The following is a 20,786-nucleotide window of genomic DNA, read 5'->3' as shown; positions in this document are numbered from 1 at the left end:
AAATGGGTAAAATTAAGAAATAATTTTTGTTTCTTATTTAGTCTCCCTCCAAGTTGGACTTTTGAGGGGAAAAATTTAGAGCATCACAGCTTGCTGCTTGTCCCAGGTCCCACAGGAAAAGTTATGGAAGCCCTGAGTCAAGTGCTGAGTTCATGAGTGCCATTCCTGCCCCAGCAAGCACCAGCAAGAGGAATTGGGGTGTCTGAATGCCCTAAAAAGCTCCTGGCTGGGTGCTTACAAACATGGCAGAAATGTTTTTGTCTTATGGAGGAGTTCCTCCCTTTCTTCTTCAATTGTCCTGGAGAGATGATTTTCATGGGTGTTTGCCAAATTCCCATTTTCCCCTACCAGGGTTTCCTTTACTTATATTAGCAGGTTTGACCTCAATAACCCATTTCCACACAAAAATACATGGAAAGAAAACCCAACAAGCCTTCCTAGATGACTCTACTATTTAATTCTCCTGCTGCTTTACAATTCCAATGGCCAATTGTTATGACTGTGGCCATGACAAGTTATTTGCATTGGAACGCAACAGCTAAGGAACTCTAAGGGGAATTTATGGATGTAATTTTTCCCTTATCTGCAAAATTTGCAGAGCTGCCATCTGCAGACAAGGAGCCCCTCAAGGTACAAAGAAATTGCTGAGACTGTCTTGCAGGTAATTCCCAGTTTCTTGGCATTGTGAGAACCGTGTGTATAGACAAAGACAAGGAGCACAGACTCAGCTCCAGCTTTCCTCCAGTCCTGTCACTGGTCATGAGAATGAACAGATCGGCCCCCGCCCCTCCTCTTCCCTTCATGAGGATGTTACAGACCCCAGTGAGGTCTCCCCTCAGTCTCCTCAAGGCAGAACAGACCACATCACCTCACCTGCTCCTCAAAGGCTTTCCCCCCACCCCCTGCACCATCCTCGTGGCCTCCTCTGGGCACTCTCCAATAGCTTGATGCCTTTTTCCTGTTGTGTTCCCATGTAAATAATGATGTTCTTGGATAAAGTAAGTCATGACCTGAATCATGGCACAACACTTTATGCAAGTTTGAATGGTATCCTGAAGTGCCCTGGGCAGTGTCAGAGCAGAACTGAAGATGGGAATATGGATCCTGTGTATGAAACAAAAATATCTTCACATTTTCTAACAGCAGGTGTGCTCTATTGCAAACTCTGTTCTTTTGTTTTTCAGGCACTTAACTGGACATGAGTGGGATGGCATCAGGTCACAACAATTCTTCCCAGGAAGAATACATCCCACACTATCTCCAAAAGGAAGACCCTTTTGCATCAAAGCTCTCTAGAGAAGCTGACATCATAGCTGGCTTTTATTTGACAATAATTGGTAAAGATTTTACAATTGGTCTTTGAAAGATGACTGTGCTGCTGCATTTTTGCAGGTCTCAGAAAGGAGGCAGAAACTGCTGTTCATCAGATGTGTAATTACACATTTTTTCATACTAGAAAGAAAAATCTAGGAGGGAGGAGAGATAATGTGTTAGAAGTATAATGTCAACAGTTAATGTCAACAGCTAATGCTGCTGCAGGTAGCCAAAAGTGACTAGCAGTAGATGTTCCAGCAAAAAGTGAACAGATACTCATTGTTTTTAATAACTGATAGGTTGCTGCTCTGTACTTTAATTTGTCCCTGGGCAGAGCAGGGTTTCCCTCACTATGCATTGTGGGTTTTATGGCCTGTTTTCACAGCCTCTCTCATGAGCCTACACAGCAGGGAACACCCTCAGATGTGTTCATGTGACCCTTGCTCAGCTCCTGGCATCATCTGTCCTCTGTTACACATCATTTTGAGCAATATTTTCTGCCTAGCACCCTCCCCATCCTTTTTTGTGTTGGAGTTCTTTACAAGGTTCAAAGTGACTTTGCAAGCAGAATAAATACAATTATCTATTGCTTAGTGCACACCCATGGTAGCTGGGACTGATTTCTCTTTAAAGTATTCACATGCCAAGGAGTTATCATTCAGCAGGAAAATTCTGGTCTCTGTTTCTTCTAGGGATAAACTGGGCCTGATTTTCAACAATTTTCCTTCTTTACTTTATGGAGGAGGACAGAGTTATATCTTTTTGCATCCATAATAACCTAAACACCTGAGGGAATGGCATGAAGCTGAGTAAGAGCAGGTTTGGGTTGGATATCAGGAAAAAAATTCTTCACCCAGAGGGTTTCTGGGCACTGGAACAGCTTCTCAGGGCAGTGGTCATAGCACCAAGCCTGACAGAGTTCAATAAGTGTTTGGGAAAAGCTCTCAGGCACATGATGGGATTCTTGGAATGCTCCTTTGCAGGGTCAGGAGCTGGATTTTGATGATCCATGTAGGTCTTTTTCAACTCAGGATATTCCATATTCTATTCTATTCTATTCTATTCTATTCTATTCTATTCTATTCTATTCTATTCTATTCTATTCCATTCCATTCCATTCCATTCTATTCTATTCTATTCTATTCTATTCTATTCTATTCTATTCTATTCTATTCTATTCTATTCTATTCTATTCTATTCTATTCTAACTCTATAATATTCTATTCTATTCCATTCTAATCCAATCTGTTCAATTCTTCTTCATGTATTTTAAGTTCCTTTATGCTTTATGGTCTTAGTTCACACAGTTTCTCACACCTCAGCAGCTATTTTCTCACTAAATCTGATTTTGAGGACAGAACTGTTCTACAAAAAACCTGAGCTCCAGGTGTCAGATGTTGAAGACAAGGCTGAATACAGAGTGTACACTGATTCCTTGACATTTATTTCAGTTTTGATTCATTGTCTTGTTCAATGAGTTGTGCACAAAATACCGAGATCTGTCAGTCAGTCCCGCTTTTGTGTTTCTCATTCACTACTTTACATCCCCCCATCTCCTCTGTCTTACTGCTTTTCCTCTGACTGATCTAAGCAATGTAAACTTTTCAATAGTGGAGGTATCAGAGTTTTTATTAGTATTTCCCTTCTAATTATGTTTCTGTTTATTTCTTATTTCTCTTCTGCTTACATCTTTATTGAAAAAATAATCCAGAGCAGCAGAGGTGACAGCTGGAGCTGTATCTCAGTACTGTTCTTGGTATTCCTACACTGTTTTGTAGGAATCCTCACTTTTCACACATATATTTTTTTTCTGTTGCTCTGCACACAGATGTCTTCACTGAACTATACAAAACAGCCCCCACTTTGGGTCTTTTTTCACTTGGTTAAGTAAACTTAGCTTTGATCCCAGGAAATATGTCTGATGGATGAATCCTCTCAGTAGACACCGTGTTGCCTTGTTATATTCATTGTGTTTAGTGTAGATTTATCCTGTCCAAAAATTACCTGCCAGATGTGAAACATCTTGAAAAATGCAGGCATAATCAAATTAAGGCAAGGAACAAGAATTAAAAATTTCCAGTGAAAAGCCAAAAGCCATCCATTAAGGCACAGACTTTTGTGAGCAATGTGAGCAAAATGAAACTTTAATTTTAAAAGGTCTCACAATCATTTTGACATTGAGCTTGTGAATTCATTGTATCCAGTGGCCTGGGCCAGGGTAGTTCAAGCCACAGCTCTGCTGTATGTGTATGTATCTGTACACATCATATCCCACATTTAACTCTAAATTAACTTAATTTTTAAAGTGTGTGTTTTGCATTACATTTTACTTGGTTAATTGCTTTGCCCTTGTGTTCATAGCAAACTTTACTAGTGGCTTTCATTTGAGACAATTATGGTCTTCCCATTTCCATATAAATGCTGTATTTGCATATTCCTTGGACCTATAGAATAAGGATTTTAGGAGAAAAATTCTTCAGTGGAAGAATGGTTGAGCACAGGAATGGGGTACCCAGGGAATAGTGAAACCTTCAGCCCTGGAAGTGTTCAGAAAATGAGTGGAGGTGGCATTTCGTGGTATGGTTTGGTGGGCATGGTGGTGGTCAGCCAAAAGTTGGTCTTGATCACCTTGGAGGTCTTTTCCAACCTAAGTAATTTTATGATTCCATGTATGTGGTTTTTTATTGTGACTTGTGATTCAGACTGAACCTGTCACATTTTCCCACTGGACTGCATTGCCTACTCCTTTGCAGATTCCTTCCAAGAAGTTGTGACCCCTCCTGAGGATGGCCTGTGGGGACATCCTGACAGCAGAGACAGGGAAGCAGGAGGTGGGAAGCCAGGAGTGCTTTTGTGCATCTTTTTGCACTTGAGCTGTGTAAGGTGCAAGTGGGTTTAAAATTCCTTTCACAAAGGGGAAGAAGCTGAACAGTGAGTGAACAAGGCTGGATCTTATCAGGAAACTCAGCAGAGCTTTTAGGGTCAGAGTGGTACAGCTCAAGTACTGCAATCTGAAATACAAAAAATAATTGTTTTTTCTCTTTGAAGAAAACCAGCAGTCTTGACTAGTCTGATAAATTCTCTGTGAGTACATGATCCTTTGTCCTGAGTAGTTAATTTCCACATGTAGCTTTCTAATTGTCTGGGAAAAAAAAAAAAAATCAGACTAAGCACATGGTTAAAAGAATCCAATTCTTTTGTCTTTGTCACTTCCCCCACCAGCATTTTCATCTCTGCCTTGATTGATTCACTGTACAGGCAGGTAGGGTGACAAACCACTGAGCTGGCTGTCAGCTGCTCTGAAACCCCTTGGCAAGTCACTATTGATTTACAAACTGTTGTGCACACTTCCTCAGCCTGTTATGAAATAGCTTAATTGAAAACAAAATCCTAAACTTTTTTTTTCAAATTTTATTTTTTCTGATGGATTAGCACTGCTGTTAGGTTGGAGAACTGGAAGTTTATTTCTCCAGCTGGCCACTTGTAAACAGGTTTTCCTCTCACTGCAGGCTGCGTGCCTCAGCCTGGCTCTGTCTCTGCAGGTGTCACTTCTTTAGTTATCACACTCTTGGCTCTTTGTTTGTATATATGTAATAGTGCCAGGGTGCCATGGACAGTTCTCCTGGAAAAGAGCCTCTTTTTTATATCTGAAAAGTCATTTCCCCCTGTTTTTAACCTACCAGAGCTGGGAACCTGCTCCAGCAAGGGCTTCAGCTGACTGCTAGGAAAGTCATTTCACAACAGGAGAAATGCCTCATCTCAGGAGGTTATAAAGTTTTGATCACCAAGGAGTTAAAAAAAGATTCAGATAAGCAATTTTCAGATGCAGGCATAGACAAAAGGCATCACAAATTATCAAATAACCCCTTCCAGCTATGGGATTAGGAGGTCAGTGGGCTGGAGCTCTCTGAAACATTGACATTAATAATGAGCAGTGGTTTCAGAGCAACTTGGCAACTTCAGAGTTACTTGGCTGATAGAGATGTCTCTCTAGACTGCCAGTCAGTTGAAAAGGATTCAGGAAAATGTCAAATACTTTCAAAAGGTATTTCAAACTGGATGCTGGCACTCTAGTTATCCTAAATATCACTGGAGAGGAAAATGGCATTATGAGAAAAAAGGATTAAAATATATGAAAAATGCTTGCAGCATTGAGATTCATTCATTCAGCTGCAAGAAAGAAAATGACTCATATGAATACCTCTATCTGCTTATAATTTAATTCACCAAGGGTAAATCAAATTTGATGAGAAAACCTAAGATCAATAATAAGCCAGCTTCTGTTTATTTTGTAAAAGAATATAGAAAATAATACTGTCAATATAAAAATAAAAACTTTCCAGTAAGTGTTGCATTTAATACAGAAAAATTCAAAATCAAAGTATTTTTCTCCTGAATTTGGTGAACTTTTGATTTCTCAGTCACTCATATTTCTTGATAAATAATTTGGTTTTAGCTTCTGGGAGCCATTTCTCTCTCTGTCTCATGGATATTCCCAGATTGGGTTTCTTGATTTTGGGAGCACAAGGCACCCTTGCAAGGGAATCCTGCCATTGATGGACCAGTGTAAATACTAAAATGCCCATTTAAATACGGGATTATTTATTACTGAATTACCAAATTAATCACTAAATAATTAAATTCCCATTTAATTACTGAACTTCATTTTCTGAGGTCTGGCCTGCCAGAAGACTCAGATGAAAATTACAGGGTATTGAAAGGTACAACATTTGGAGAGGAAAGCACTGCTGGGAGGCTGGAGGGTTCTGGGGCCTTCTGGAAACAGAGATTGCCCCAGCAGAGCCCCGTGTGCAAGGTAGCACAAAGGGTGCCTTTGATGGTTATCAACAGAGGAGAGTTGGGTTGTTTATTGACTCGATCTTCTCGAGTGTAGCCCGGCCAGCTCAGTGATGAGGTTTCTCTTCACTCGAGTTTCGAGCCAGCATATGTTTGTGGGGTTCACTGATTTTCTTCAAGAATCCAAGTCTATAGAGCGAGTAAAGAAATCAGGGGGGGACTCTCTCTCTGGTTTGCATTCCACAGTTTATTTCTGTGAAGGGGAATCCAAAGGGCGAGAGAACAAGGATTTGGGGTCTGGGGGGGTCTCTTTTAACAGGGTTTCTCGGAGGGAGGGAACATCAGAGAGAGAACCAATTATTTTTCTCAGTACATCTTACAAACTTTCTACAAATCAAGGTTACACACACCAAGATAAGAAATAACAGACACCAACTTCTTCAAATGCCCACAAAGGTGTGGGAGTATTCTGTACAGAGGGGCAGAGGGGGGGAGAGGGGGCCTGGTTTCCTGACAACACAGGGGGAAAGAAAGGGAAGGCAAGGTAAGCATGCCTTCTCAGCTTCCATAGTTTAGAGGCATTCTGGGACAGGAAAAAGTTACAAACTTCCGTGTTGGAAAGAAGGGTCTCCTGGGCTAAAGAAACTTCAAGCAGCTGGAAATGCCAGCGGGGTCCTCTCTTTACTCTATCCGGCCTCTCGCCGTGGGGCTGAGGAGAGAAACTTCAGTAACCATGGTAACTTGATGCCAGGTAAACAGGAGAAAGAGAAGCTGGGGGGGTGGGGATCACAACTAAAAGATGGGAAAAGATACATTTCAAACTATCAACTACAACAGTTTATGACTTTTTTTGGATCAGTGTGATGAGTTGGCCTCAGCAGGGAGCCAAGCACTCAGGACAGCCCTCAGAGCGGGACAGGGAGGAAAGAGGCAGAGAAATGTCGAGTTGTTCACGGGGGTCTCCAGGTCTTTAAGGAGATATTGGTTGCTATGAAGATGTTTATTGTATGAATGTATCAATCTCGAAGGCAAAGAGTTCAGAGAGTTAAAAGTCTGTGCTAAAAGCTTTTGGCATAAAGTCCCCAATTCCGAGCAGCAGCTTCCCAGCAGTTTCCTTGATCCAGGCCCCAGAAGCAGCTGCAGTTGTTCTCTGGGTGAGGATAATGATGGTGCTGCTGCTGTTCCTCTTCGTGTGTGCATGTGTACACAGGGATAATACAGGGGATTAAATTAGTAAATCATCCAATCAGCTAAAAACATGACTCTAAAACATTCTTTCTACACCAATTTTAGCTTCATTCTAATTTAAAGTCAGTCCTTATTAGCAGTCTAATTAGCAGTGTCAGTCCTTACCTAAAGCCTACGTATGGAGCATTATCTGTTTATGTATATAGTTCTATCTGCTCTATCTAGAAATGTAAGTTATATTCTTCCTATGTTTTCATTGTGTCTAGGACTAAGTTGAATCTGTGAAGGGTATAATTTCTGAACTTCAAACTAGGCCTTAGGGCTTTTCCCAAGCTAACACAGCCTCTTAAGGCACTTAAGCTGTATTTTTACTTACTTAAAACTAAAACCTACACTCATTTCATGTCTATGTGGTCTAATATATTTTAATACTTTTCTCTCTCTCAGGGACTCAGAGAGGTTTTTATTTCAAATTCCAACAGAGAAAAAGCAGTGGGGATGAAGACAGGGTGGGGATAAAGACAGGAAGATCCACTCCCAGTTACTGCAGTGGGCCAACAGACTCCTTGAAACGAATAAATTCAGAATCATGGAATCACAGAATGGTTTGGGTTGGATGGACCTTAAAGATCATCTCATTCCAACTCTCATCACGTGGTTCCAACCCCCAAAGCTTAATGTTTAATTACTGATTTAGGTAGTGAGAAACAAAGGTGTCAAACCTAAAATTCTTATGGAGATCACCCTTCCTCACCCTTTAAACCTAAAATACTTATTGAAAACACCCTTCCCCACCCTTCCCTGGGCTGAACTCCTCTCCAGAGTTTCCCTCAGTGCTGTTGTAGGTCTCCTTTGGGAGGCAAGGGCAGCACAGTCACTCTTTGCTCTTCACTCTTTTCTTCTGCATTTCCCTCCTTCTTATGTGTCTCCCCTCTTCCGGTGTGAGGCTCAATAGCCCATGGTCCCTTTGGGTTTTTCACCTTCTTGCTCCAAGAGAGGGATGATCTGTGTTGTGCTGTGTTTCCGCAGCAAAAATCTCACTCTGACCTTAAACTCTTTAAAACATGAATTAGTGAAGGCACATTTTCTTTAAGGGAACTGGAAACCCCACAATTTTCTGTACTGGGGAGATAAATTCCATGGCAGATGAACCACTTGCAGTGCTGGTACCTGCAGGTCTTTGGGTGATGATATGGGAAAAAATATGTCAGCCAATATGAGAAGGATCCCATGCACTGAGTTCCACCTGGAAGTTAAAATCAGATTAATCAGATTTATTTTGTAATTTTTCTTTCCTATGATAGAAATAATTTTTAATGTAAGATTTAGGACTTGATATTAATATATTAATTCAAATTAAACTGTAAATTTATCCTTCAATGTCTGATAAGAGTATTTAATAAAGTTGAAACTGTTCAGATTCTGGTTCCTGTGATTACAGAGAGCTGAATTTCGTTCTCGTGGCTGTATAAATGTTTGAGTGAGAGCTGGGCTGGCCAGAGCAGAAGGATTCTGGGGTTTCTGTTGTGAGATTTCCATCAATGGCTGTGCAGGCTCAGGTGGTGGAAGCAATGCCCTGCTGCAGAGGGGAAAACAGCATTTGCTGTGGGAGGGATGTGCCTGCGCTCGAGGTCTCTGGGAGCTGCACAATGACATGAGGGGATCAGATTTCAGAGTAAAATGCCCAGCCTTAGGGACCACAGGTTCAGGCTGCAAGTATCAGGGAATTTCATAAGGAAGATGGAGTATTGCTGGTTTTGAAGATGATTCTAGTTTGAATGTTATTCTATTTTCCATTATTACAGGGATCCTTTCAACTCTGGGGAATGGGTATGTTATTTTTATGTCCTCAAAGCGAAAAAAGAAGCTGAGACCTGCTGAGATAATGACTGTTAATTTAGCAGTGTGTGATCTGGGCATTTCAGGTAATTTAATGTTTTTATTTTCCCTTCTTTTTACTATCTCACCATTCTGCCTGGCAGCAGCAAGAGACATTCCTCTGCAAGTCATGGGAGCACCAAATGCCTTTTGCTGCCGATATTTCTGCTCTATTATTTGCACGTAAAGAATAGAAGAGGATGGAAAACAACATTCCTGGACAGCTTGGTGGGAAGAAATGAACAGTACAGAGGAAAAATTAGGGTTGATTTTATCAACCAGGCAGAGCTCCTGTCCACCCTAGCACTGGGCAGGTGTCCACAGGCAGCTTCCATGTGCACCCTGGCTATAACCACAAAATACCTCGGATTACAGGTGCAGAAAATTATGTTTTCTTGCCATAGGGTGAAATAGAAAGGATCCAAATGCCTCAAAAATACACATTTTGCCAAATAATTGGAAAATGCCAGTGGCCATCAGCCCATCAAAGCTAATGGCCATCCTCCTTTGTCTCTGGATCAGGAAAAGTAAGCATTTTTGTCAATCTGTAGAGTATGAGCCAACTGGGAGGATTTTTTATTTCACCCCACAGTCTGGATGTCCTGGCATTGGAGGAGGGAGCTTTGGAGAGGTTTATCCAGAGTTGCAGAGATGGTTGTTTTGGCTTTTGACATGAGTCTAATTCAGCTGCTCATGGGTAAATACAGAAAAAGGGCTGGATGTCCTTTAGAAAAGGATATTTTGGATGGCAGGGATAACAGGACCCAACTAACCATGGGATCTCCCCTGTGCCATATAAATGAAATTATATTCTCATGCTTGCAGGGTCATTTGTCCCCAGTGTGTTGTACACACTGGGACCTCTGCCCTCTGCTCCAGTGCAGCCTTTTTCCTACCCTTGTCTCTGCCAGATGCTTTTGCCCTCATCCAAATGCCAAAAATATCAGTGAAAAATATAAAATGATGGCTCCCAGCCTCCCCAGGCTGATGCTTGTTTGAGCTCTCACAGAACAAGACCAAAGATCTGCTCATCCCTGTAGATTCCAGTGATTTTGGTCAGTAAACATGGACTTCTGAAGGAAATAATAATTCAGTAGAAGAGAGATGTTGGTATGAATATCACTGCTACCACACAGAGAAATCCCAGTGATCTCTTTGGCATTTCTGTCATGGACACACTACTTCCATCTCTCAACACTTAGAAGTTCAGGAAAAACCCAGAGTGGCTTTTCCCTCCCCTGAGATATTCCCATTTCCTTGGTGTTTTAAGAATCTGTATTATGAGGCTCATATTAGTCACTCCAATGAGAAAGAGTGTTTCAGGAGAATTTCCCCAGCTTTATATTCTGAATGTTGCCCAGAGAAGCCCCATCCCTGGAAGTGTCCAAGGCCAGGCTGGATGGGCTTGTAGCAACCTGGGATAGTGGAAGGTGTCCCTGCCCACGGCAGGGGGTTTGGGATGAGATGGTCTTTAAGATCTCTTCCAATCCAAAATATTCTGTGATTCTATGATTCAATGAATTTAACAGGAATCTCCTAACCATAAAAACTGTGTGTCCCAACCATTCAAAGTACAGCTTGTTTGGGACCCCAGTGTGAGGGCTGCCAATGTCTCTGTTCAGGTCTGTCACCAGTGCACCACCTTGCTTTCTTCCATGGGGAGTTCAAGATATCTGGGATTTACATTTTGGAATTAAAAATAGTGATTGCCAGAGCCATGCTTGATTTTCTCACTTCTCTATTTTTTAAATTTTTTTTTTTAATTAATGGAAGGTGCTAAGTTGAGAAATGTAATGGGTTCTGTCTGCTGGACAAACTGAAGATAGGATTTTTTTCCACAAAGTCTTCATATTTCACACACTTGTCTTAACAACATTTTGAAGAGTTCTGCTTCCTGCAGATTTCCACAGGGTGGCACCAGCCCCTTGCTCAAACCTGCATCAGGCTCGTTTTGCACTGACACCGTGCTCTGGGCTGCTTTGAGTCCTGCAGCTGAAGAGAAATTTGATTTTGTGCATAGAAATGTGCCTGCCTTTAAATCCATCAGTCACTTATATGCCTAAAGTTGCTGACTTGATTGTTAGCACATAACCTAGACCTTGTCATATTTAATTTTTTTCTTGAAACCTTAATCCTTGAGGTCAGCTTTTGCTTGAAAAATCAAAAGTGCATTAATTCTGCTTGGAGGAAATCACATCATGCATTGATCTGGGAACATCCTGCAGGTCCAGGCAGAACTTCACTTGCAGGCTTAGACTGAAGGGTAGTAACCCAAAAATACCTTTTTAAAAATGCATCTGATTTTGAAGGGTTTTAAATCCTGATGCTTTTGGCATAGAAGATGGAGCAAAGGCAATTTTCTGCAAGATTCGGTTTTGGAGGAAGTACTTTAATCTTCTGTTAAGAATGAAAAAAGAATGCATGGTTTTACATCAGTTCAGTGTGAAATGGAATGTTTTTAGGAAAAATATTTTCCTACATATCACTTCAAGAAAATAGATTTCTGTCTTGGTTTCTATGAATAGGTTACCTTGTGGAAAATGCAGTTTGCAAGACAATTTTTGCCCTCTTCATAAACCAATTCACTGAGCTTCTGTGACATTACAAACACTGTAGTTCAGCCAGGGAAACTAGCCCAGGGAAGCTGAGATGTTTTCAAGTCCTTGAGGTGCTCTGGCTACTCCTGTGCAGGAAGGAACACAGTCACAGGAATGTGGAGTTCAATATTTAATGTTGTTTGAATGTTGCATTTGGCATGTACAGGCCTGGGAGAATTTAAGATCAGGCTGGTAAGTAAAACTGAAATGTTTGGAAAACAGATGTCCCTAGATTATAAATTTTTGAGCTTTCTGTTCCATTAAAGTTGATTTTTTTCCTTTGCCTAAATTTAGACCAAGAAAAAGGTAATAATTAGGAGAAAGAGGAGGTTTCCAACTAGATAATTACAATTTTTAAACTTTCTCTTTGTCACAATACTTACAAAGGATATGGAAAGTGTAAACCTGCTTTAAGGTGAGAATGGAATACCATTTGACCAAACTTCACTTCTTCCATAATTCAGCACTCACTTTTACCTGGGGAGGAATGAGCTAAAATGCCATTAAGAGAAAGCCTCAAAAATGAGTACTCATTTCCCATCTCTTTGGGGAAGCTTAGAATGTTTTGATATCTGTGTGCAGTGACTTGCTAGGAGGCACCAGAGAAATGTGTGATGTGGAGAGGAGCTGAAACCACTTCTGCAGCTCCAGTCCATATCTTTCCTTCCCACCTAACACTTTACCTCACTGTGTATCCTACTGCTGGGCCTTGACAGGTTTGAAAAAGTCCTTTTTGAAGGCAAATTTCTTTACCTTGTGCTTGAAGACACCCAGTTGGCTACAGGGATGTAGATGATGTAGATCTGTGCATATTTCAAGCTCTGACTCACCATCACCCATCCTGTTTAGGTACTGGCATGTGCATTTAACACATCCTCTGAAGATTTCATAATGAGAAGAACCTGCCCATGATTAGTTCCAGAGTGGTGGTTTACCTCTGGTTCCTGTGGTTTATAGTAAAGCACCTATTTCCAGCCCTTCTGCAGGCTTGGCTCATGCTACCACATCATGGGTGCCCTGGGATCTAGCTACAGCTCTCTTAGGCTCAGTCCTGTGTGTGGAGCGCTCACAAGCCGTGGAATCACAGAATGCTCTGGCTTGGAAGCACTTCATGGTCTTTAGACCATCTTGTTCCAACCCCCTGCCATGGGCAGGGACACCTTCCAGTGTACCAGGTTGCTCCAAGCCCCATCCCACCTGGCCTTGGACATTTCCGGAGATGGGATATCCACAGCTTCTCTGGGCAGCCCATGACAGTGACACCAGCCTCACAGTAAAGATTTTCTTCCTAATATCCCATCTAAATTTACCCTCCAGCTTAAAGTCACCACATACTGTGCCTGAAGCCCTTTCTCCATGGTGCAGAGCATTTTTAAGGGTCTAAGTTTTTTGCAAGGGATAGGGTTTGCTTTTCTGATACAAGGAGGTTTTCTCAAGGATGGATTTTATCATTCTCTTCATGCCATTCTCTTCTCCTTTTGAAGTTGTAGGCAAACCCTTCAGCATCATCTCCTTCTTTTCCCACCGCTGGATGTTTGGGTGGATAGGCTGCCGCTGGTATGGCTGGGCTGGCTTCTTCTTTGGCTGTGGGAGCCTCATCACCATGACAGCTGTCAGCCTGGACAGGTACCTGAAAATCTGCCACTTGTCCTATGGTAAGACAAATATGTATCTATATATAGGTAACTGTATTATCTGTGAGTGCAGAAAAGCTCTATTAAGTGCTATAGTTCACTACACTGACATAATAATTAAGCTCATCAGAATACTTTTCTTAAATATAGAGGGGAGTGCACAGAGGAGAGAAACGTGTTCGCATGATCCAAGAAAGCCCAGTTAAATTCATTTTATTAGACATAACACCTTTGCTGTTGTCCCTGTGCTGTCTGCTTAAGCCATGAGTTTTTGTAACCCCTCATAGATAAATCACTTTATGTCTATCAAGACCCATTAGCATTAACAGAAGTAAGTACTGCACATATTGCAGGGTCTTATGGACCAACACATAAAAATATTCCTTATTAGATGCCTAAATTCCTCTGCAGTGTGTGACAAGCTATTTAAAACACCTGAGAGATTTGGAAGGGCAATAAGTCATAATGTGAAATAGTCTCTCAAATATGGAAATGGAACCTGAGAGGATGAAATGAATTTAGCAGTGTAAGGTGTTACCACCATATCCATCAATATCTTGTACCTCTGGAATATGATGTATTTTATGCTTCATTCTTTCCAGTCAAATGATATTGTCACAGTTTAGAAAAGATGTTCTTGAACCCTGAGGGACTAAATTCCCATCCAAATACAGGGAATGCTCAAGGTGACTTTACAAGTAATAAACAGCTTGCCCATGTGACTTGAGGGACACAACAGATTTCTTTATAATGACATAAAATATTGATCATGTTAAGCTGTAAGGAATGTTTGCAGCTAGGAACTGTAAGCCAGTCTGTGTGAACAGATAAAAGCTGTGGTGCCATGCCAAGATGTCCTATCACAGACCCTGGTGTGCCCATGGGAGTACAGAGGTCTCCTTCACTGAGTATTAGATACACCAATAATATTAAGCAGGATTTCAGTTCTTTCCATAGAAGCCTTCTCAAAATAATTCAGTGGTAACCCAAATCACAGACAGTTTTTCACAGAACTGGTGAGCTGAAGTGAATATTTAATGGCTGACTGTATTCATGCCACCAGCTGTGGTGTTTAACATGACATCTTAGTTCACAGGACAGAAAACGTTTCAAAACCTTTATTCTCACATGTTCTAATAATGGTGGTCCATAGAAGATGGAGAGCACTAAACAAACATGCTTATCATCCTCAGTCTAGGTGGTTAAAAACTGTTTCTCTTTTAATACTTATGATATCGGTGCTTTGTTTGTCCACCCCTGAGCACAACAAACCAGCTTTCTATCTCTCAGCCATCACACATGAATACATCATTTGTCAGGCAATGCTCATTTTCCTTCCAGTGACCTGGACATGTAAAATCAGCTGGGAAGGGATGCTGGACACATGAAAATTACAGGTGTTTCTTTTTTTGGGTTTTGTTTTAAGTTACCCTGAAACCCTGAAGAAATCTCCTTAATGTTGGAGTGAAATGAGTGAAAATCATTTCTGACTCACTCTCCTGTGAGTCAGAGGCTGCAAATGAATTGGGGTTCCAAGATGTTGTCCAAGGTGTTATATCACCATATTCTAAGTTTCTGCAAAAGTTAAAGATTTAAATTTGTTAGTCCTTTCTGGTAGGTTGAACAGGTAGATGATGATGAAAACTCTGTAAAGTGGAACTTTTTCCAGAAGAATTAGAGCTGTATGGAAGATAAGCAGGGAGACAATGTTCTCCAGGAATTCTGTTTGCATTTAATTAAAAAACAAAGGGGCAAAGATACATGAAAACATGTATTACAGATACTTCTGACAGGACATGTATGGTGGTTTTCTGTACTGGAAAAGAATGAAAAAGTAAAATTAAAGTGAAATTAAAAGTGAAATTAAATCTTAGATATCTTATTTTCACTGTAAAGCCTTGTTTTTCAGTCACTGAGTTTAAGCTTCAATCAGGTAACATAGGAGACAAAGAATAGGAAAAAACTTAAGTTACATTAAAGAATTGAAATTACTGGACAAATTCCTGCAACTCTTGCTGAGCTGGTTTGGATTTCTTTAGTTTGGACTCTTCTCAGTTGTAATTCATCACAAATTAAAGCAAATATATGAAATAAGGATAGGTGGAGCCTTCCATGTGAGTGTGCCTATGTCTTCATGAGGCACAACGTGAGCTCGGGGTCACTATGGACACCTTCAAAGAGCCAAGATGAACACCACAGAGTTCTTGTCAAACAGTCAAGCAAACTCATATTTCACAGAATCATAGAATGGTTTGGGTTGGAAGGGAGCTCAAAGACCATCGAGTTCCAAAGGCCCCACAGGGACAGCTTCCAGCTAGACCAGATTTCTCAGAGCCACATCCAGCCTGGCCTTGAGCACTTCCACGTGACATGACATATTCCATCGTGCCCAACACACCTGGACATGAACTTCTAACTCTTGAATTTTCTTCCAGGTACCTGGCTTAAGAGGCACCATGCATTTATCTGCCTGGCAATAATCTGGGCCTATGCTACGTTCTGGGCTACAGTTCCTTTTGCTGGGGTGGGGAGCTACGCCCCCGAGCCCTTTGGGACCTCCTGCACTCTGGACTGGTGGCTGGCACAAGCTTCAGTGGCTGGACAGGCCTTTGTTCTGAGCATCCTTTTCTTCTGCCTCCTGTTCCCAACTGCGGTGATTGTGTTTTCCTATGTGAAAATAATCTTAAAAGTCAAATCATCCACCAAAGAAGTCGCTCACTACGATACCAGGATTCAGAACAGCCACATTCTTGAAATGAAACTGACCAAGGTAGGTAGGAACGTTTTCCTCAGTTTGCTGTGTTGGATCATAGAAGCAGATTTGGAGACAATGACATGATGCTCTGGAGGTGGTTTTTGTAGCTTTCTCCCCTGTTACTGTCAAGATGGGATAAAAACAGGAGTGGAGACATAATTCTGTGATTAGGGCACTTGGGTCACTGAGATGATGATTCACCCCGAAGCTCTGCCACAGCTTTCCCTTATGACCTTACAAGTTATATCATCTCCCTGTGGCCCTGCTCCCCATAAAACACCCTTTGCTTTCAGAAACAGATGTAAAGGGTAATTTAATGTTTGATGTTCATAGGAATTATAACAGAAAACAGATAGAGAGCAGATTATTGAAGTAGGGAAATAAAACTTTCAGACAGTTTACGTTACTCTGTTAATGAAGATATAAACCAAAATTGGTCCTGTGACACTGAAATTGTTTCTATGCAAATAATTTACCAGTTAGGCTCAGCCATGAAGTGCTGATAAAAATGCTGAAGTGCTAAAATTAATTTTCCATCTGAGATCAAATCCTGTTTTCTTTTTCTGAATGAATCTGTTTTCTGCAGTGGAGACAACCATGATCCTTGATACTGGTTATTGTGCCAGGAAATCTCTCAAAAGAAAGGCTTGTATTGAACAAAATCAGATTCCTTAGCTGTAAAAGAGTCACCAACCTCTGTAAGGCATGCCAAGAGTGAAACAAGCAGCAAGCTTTGCTTGGCTGATCAAATTTTATTACAATATTTGTGAGTTGAACTGAGAGTTATATAACATACATCAATAAGGGACATTATGTCTAAACATATCTGAAAATCTCAGCTATGTACCTGCACAGCCAGTGCTGCCAGTACAGCTGGTACAACTGCACTTGCCTTTCAAAAGGATGTTTCAAATTGTAACTTTTTTTGTGGTTATTCAGCAAATTTCCTTTGAAGGTCAACGGCAACTTTTGATTTGAGACTGCAGATTTTTTTTTTTTTGTTATATTGGAAGAATCATGTAAAACTTCAATGTGATCTGAGTCACAACACCAGTAATTTTCCCCTCCTTTCTTGGATATACACTGGAGAACATAATGTTGAGATAAATATAAATATGGAAAATTAGTGTCCCTTATAACCCATTTGACCCCACAGCACAATTTATAAAGAACAGGCTGTGTTTGAGATCCTGGGCTCACCTGCACTGTTCTTTCAGTGACAACAAAAAGAAAGAGGCAACAAAAAGAACAGCCTACAGGAAAGGTTATGCAATGTCCAAACCCCTTGTGCTTCCTGGTGAATTTTTTTGGTAATCTAATCCTGCTAATTGCCTTATTCCAAATGGGTGCACGTATGCTGCTACCAGTGTGGATGGAGCAGTAATCTGTCAATGGCAGCAGTATAAAGGCAGATGTTTTTCAGGATGTATGAGGCATGGCATCATTTGAAGTGATATCAGGCTGTGACCGAGTGCAGACAGGCTGGTTCAGGTAAAGTATTTTGGCCCCAAACAATTTTGCTTTGGTATTTATACTAAACTTTCTTGTGGTTACATTTTCTCACATTATATGGAGGTCAACTACTAATCTACCAGGAACTCATTTATCAAAACTAAAATATTTAACACAAATTTGCTTTTTAAAGTAGCTACACATTCTAATGGAGTACAAATCCATGATATGGGTTAGGAGAAATAAATCTAGACATTTTACTAGCATTCTTACTCTCGGTTAAATTCTCAGTTTTCAAAAGATCCTTTTTTACAAAAAGATCTTCAGGCTCTGCTATTATCAGTATACTATGCTAAAAAGGAGATTCTGTGTTTCAAAAGGAATTCTCTCCTTAAATAATTTGAATTCAATATTGAGCTATTATTATTTTCTGAACTCTCTTTTAGTTTCCTCATATTTAGTCAGACTTCACTGCATTTTTAAGGGTCTGATAGCAGACTTATTAACTGCTCTGCGTCAGGCAAAAGAAACACAGGCAGGAGATAAAGAGGCAGATTTTGTTCATATTGTAAATTTATATGAAAAAGCAAGTCATCATTTTCCTTTTCCATTCAGTGGAACACAATTCCCTTGTATTCTGCCTAGCTCTGTGCTGCTCTGCCGGTGTCTGACTCTTCAGGATAATCCCCACTGTCTCTTTTCTGCTCTCACAAGGTGGCAATGTTGATCTGCGCAGGGTTCCTCATTGCCTGGATCCCTTACGCCGTGGTCTCGGTCTGGTCAGCCTTTGGACGGCCAGACTCGGTCCCCATCCCGTTCTCAGTGATCCCAACACTGCTTGCAAAGTCAGCAGCCATGTACAACCCCATCATTTACCAGGTCATTGACTGCAAGTTTGCCTGCTGCCGGTCAGGAGGGCTGGAGGCCAAGAGCTCTTTGAAGAAATCAAGGTAATTTCTTCTTTGGGGAGTAGGATACCTTTAAGAACATGATGTTCCAAAAAGTACCAAAGTAAGATCTACCAAGAATCACTGCTCATTGAATCTTATTGCTTGGTTTTGATTTGGGATTTTTCTTGACATGAGAATTTGTAAAGTGACTGTAGGTGAGTAAGGAGAAGCAGGAGGACAGTCCTTATTTTTAGATCCAGCTGCAACTCCATTGATACAGTTTGGAAAAAAAGTCCCATTGATTTTAATGGGTTTTGGGTCAATCCTGTCTTCCTAATTCTTTTCTTTCACATCATCATATGAACTTCCTCCAGAAGGTGTTGATGACTTCTATTGCCAGTGAAACAAATGGAAGACAATTGTGTTAATTCCTTCTGTAATCAACCTGTTAATATTATACCTTTCATCATAAATCAGCACTGAATCAGCAGGGAGAGACAATAGTTCCCCAACCACCCAGCACTTACCATTCATACCAAGAAAACCCACCTCAAACCAGACAAATCAAAGTGTAATTGTCTCATAAGAATGTCTCCTTTTTTTTTTTTATTATTTTTTTATTTGCAACCTTCAGGCAAAATGTGTGCTGCACACTTAAAGAATTCTTGAAAACACTAATTATGCTCTTGGTGTATAGTTCTGTATTATGGCAGACAAGTACCTTACTTTTGTGGCTGAATGAGATAATGGTGGATGTTAATCTGACAGTGTAGACTGTCACAAACACCACACCACACATAAGTGACTGTGAAACAATAGAATTGCAGTAATTTGCTTGAAAGACCTAAAACATAAGTGCCTCAATTGAAGCATAAAGGACCATTTTATTATTCATATTATTCCCTTATCAATTCCATCATTTTTGCTGTTGCTCAGTGAGTCAATCATGAACTTCCACAGCTTCTTGTAGCAGATCGTTCCATAATCTTGCACTGAGATTCATTTCATCTGCAGAACATACAGAGTTGATATATGCTGTGAATGTCTGAGATGTTGAATTTATAGTTTGCCAAAATCCCTTCTGTGGTTTTAGTCAAATGGGACACAAATTCAAAGTAACTTCCAGTGGATTTTTGGTAGCTGGATTTGTGTTTAACATCTGAAGGAGATCGCACCCAGTGCCTCAAGCTGAATGCAGGCTGGCTTCTCTAGGCCTGTTTAGTGAACAAAATGATCTGGAAGAATCACTTCCCAGATGTAGGAACTTAATTTCCAGCTTGGTGTGAGCAAAGTGAGCATTGTTCCTTCTCTGCCCCACAGGACATACACAATATCTGCACCCAGAGACTCCACAGCGATGAACGAAACCCAGCTGGAAGCATGAGGGCTCATCTCACTTACAGCAAGTGAAAACCTGATGGCAAACCACCCTACTGGCTCAAGCCCCTCTTTCTGTAAATGAATTAAAACATCCTGACAGGTTTATTTTGCTCCCTATTGCTATGTGCAATGTACAGTTCTTTCCATCCTGACCAAAGTTGTGCATTGGGAAAATATTCTAAGGACTCAGAGGAAGAAGAAACAGAAAATTTGTTTTTTATTGAAAATTTTCCTTCACTTCAGATATTTTAGAATGCCCTTTTTTAGCTCTTCTTAGCACTAACAGAAATGATAGTTTGGGCAATATTTTCTCTCAGAGGAAGCAAAGTATTCATAAAGGGCAGTTTTAATTTACCAAAGCTAATCTCCCTAAATTCCTGCTGCAGTCACTGGAGACCTGGAGCACGAAGGAAAGGATTCCTTAGAGGACAAATCTGAGTTGGAGCTTCTCTTCTCAGGGCTCTGAATTACACAGTGGGGAAATATTAGCTGACTGGATTTCCCTGGTGAGCATCTCTCCAAATCATGAGGCTACAAGCTGTGTTAAACCCACTTTGACCCAGTCCTTCAATATTCAGAAATATTTTGATTTTAGTCATGGCAAAGTCAGAGGTGCCACATTCATATACAGGATCACTTTATGAGATATAAAATAATCATTACTCAGTTGTGAATGAAAGGGGAAAGATCTCTTTCTCAAATTGTAGATTAATTTAGGAGTTATGAATAACTTTGTAATAAAAAAGCAGAAGTGAAATTAAGTCAGCCCAAGCCAAACAGAGCAAACCATTATTTTACACATTTTTATCATTCTCTGGCCAAAATTACAATGAAGTGTGATGAAAATAAGCAGAAAGATTCGATAACGGAATTTTTCACTGTGTATTTTACTCATCACAAT

The 20,786-nt window shown here is 40.6% G+C and overlaps 1 protein-coding gene across 1 annotated transcript; it reads left to right on the top strand.

The window, feature by feature from the left end:
* The first annotated feature begins 1,183 nt into the window (after positions 1–1,183).
* On the top strand, positions 1,184–20,235 carry OPN5 (opsin 5). Its single transcript, XM_005521820.2, has 6 exons — positions 1,184–1,337; positions 9,105–9,224; positions 13,259–13,429; positions 15,844–16,178; positions 18,330–18,565; positions 19,826–20,235. The coding sequence occupies exons 1-6, from the start codon at positions 1,199–1,201 to the stop codon at positions 19,887–19,889; spliced, it is 1,065 nt and encodes a 354-aa protein (XP_005521877.2). The 5' UTR covers positions 1,184–1,198; the 3' UTR covers positions 19,890–20,235.
* The last annotated feature ends 551 nt before the right edge of the window (positions 20,236–20,786 follow it).

The sequence above is a fragment of the Pseudopodoces humilis genome, chromosome 3, assembly GCF_049639895.1.
Source record: "Pseudopodoces humilis isolate 2021_Gansu_Grassland_sample_001 chromosome 3, ASM4963989v1, whole genome shotgun sequence".
NCBI lineage: Eukaryota > Metazoa > Chordata > Aves > Passeriformes > Paridae > Pseudopodoces > Pseudopodoces humilis.
Note: the sequence above shows the minus strand (reverse complement) of the source record. Positions and strands in the feature narration are given on the sequence as shown.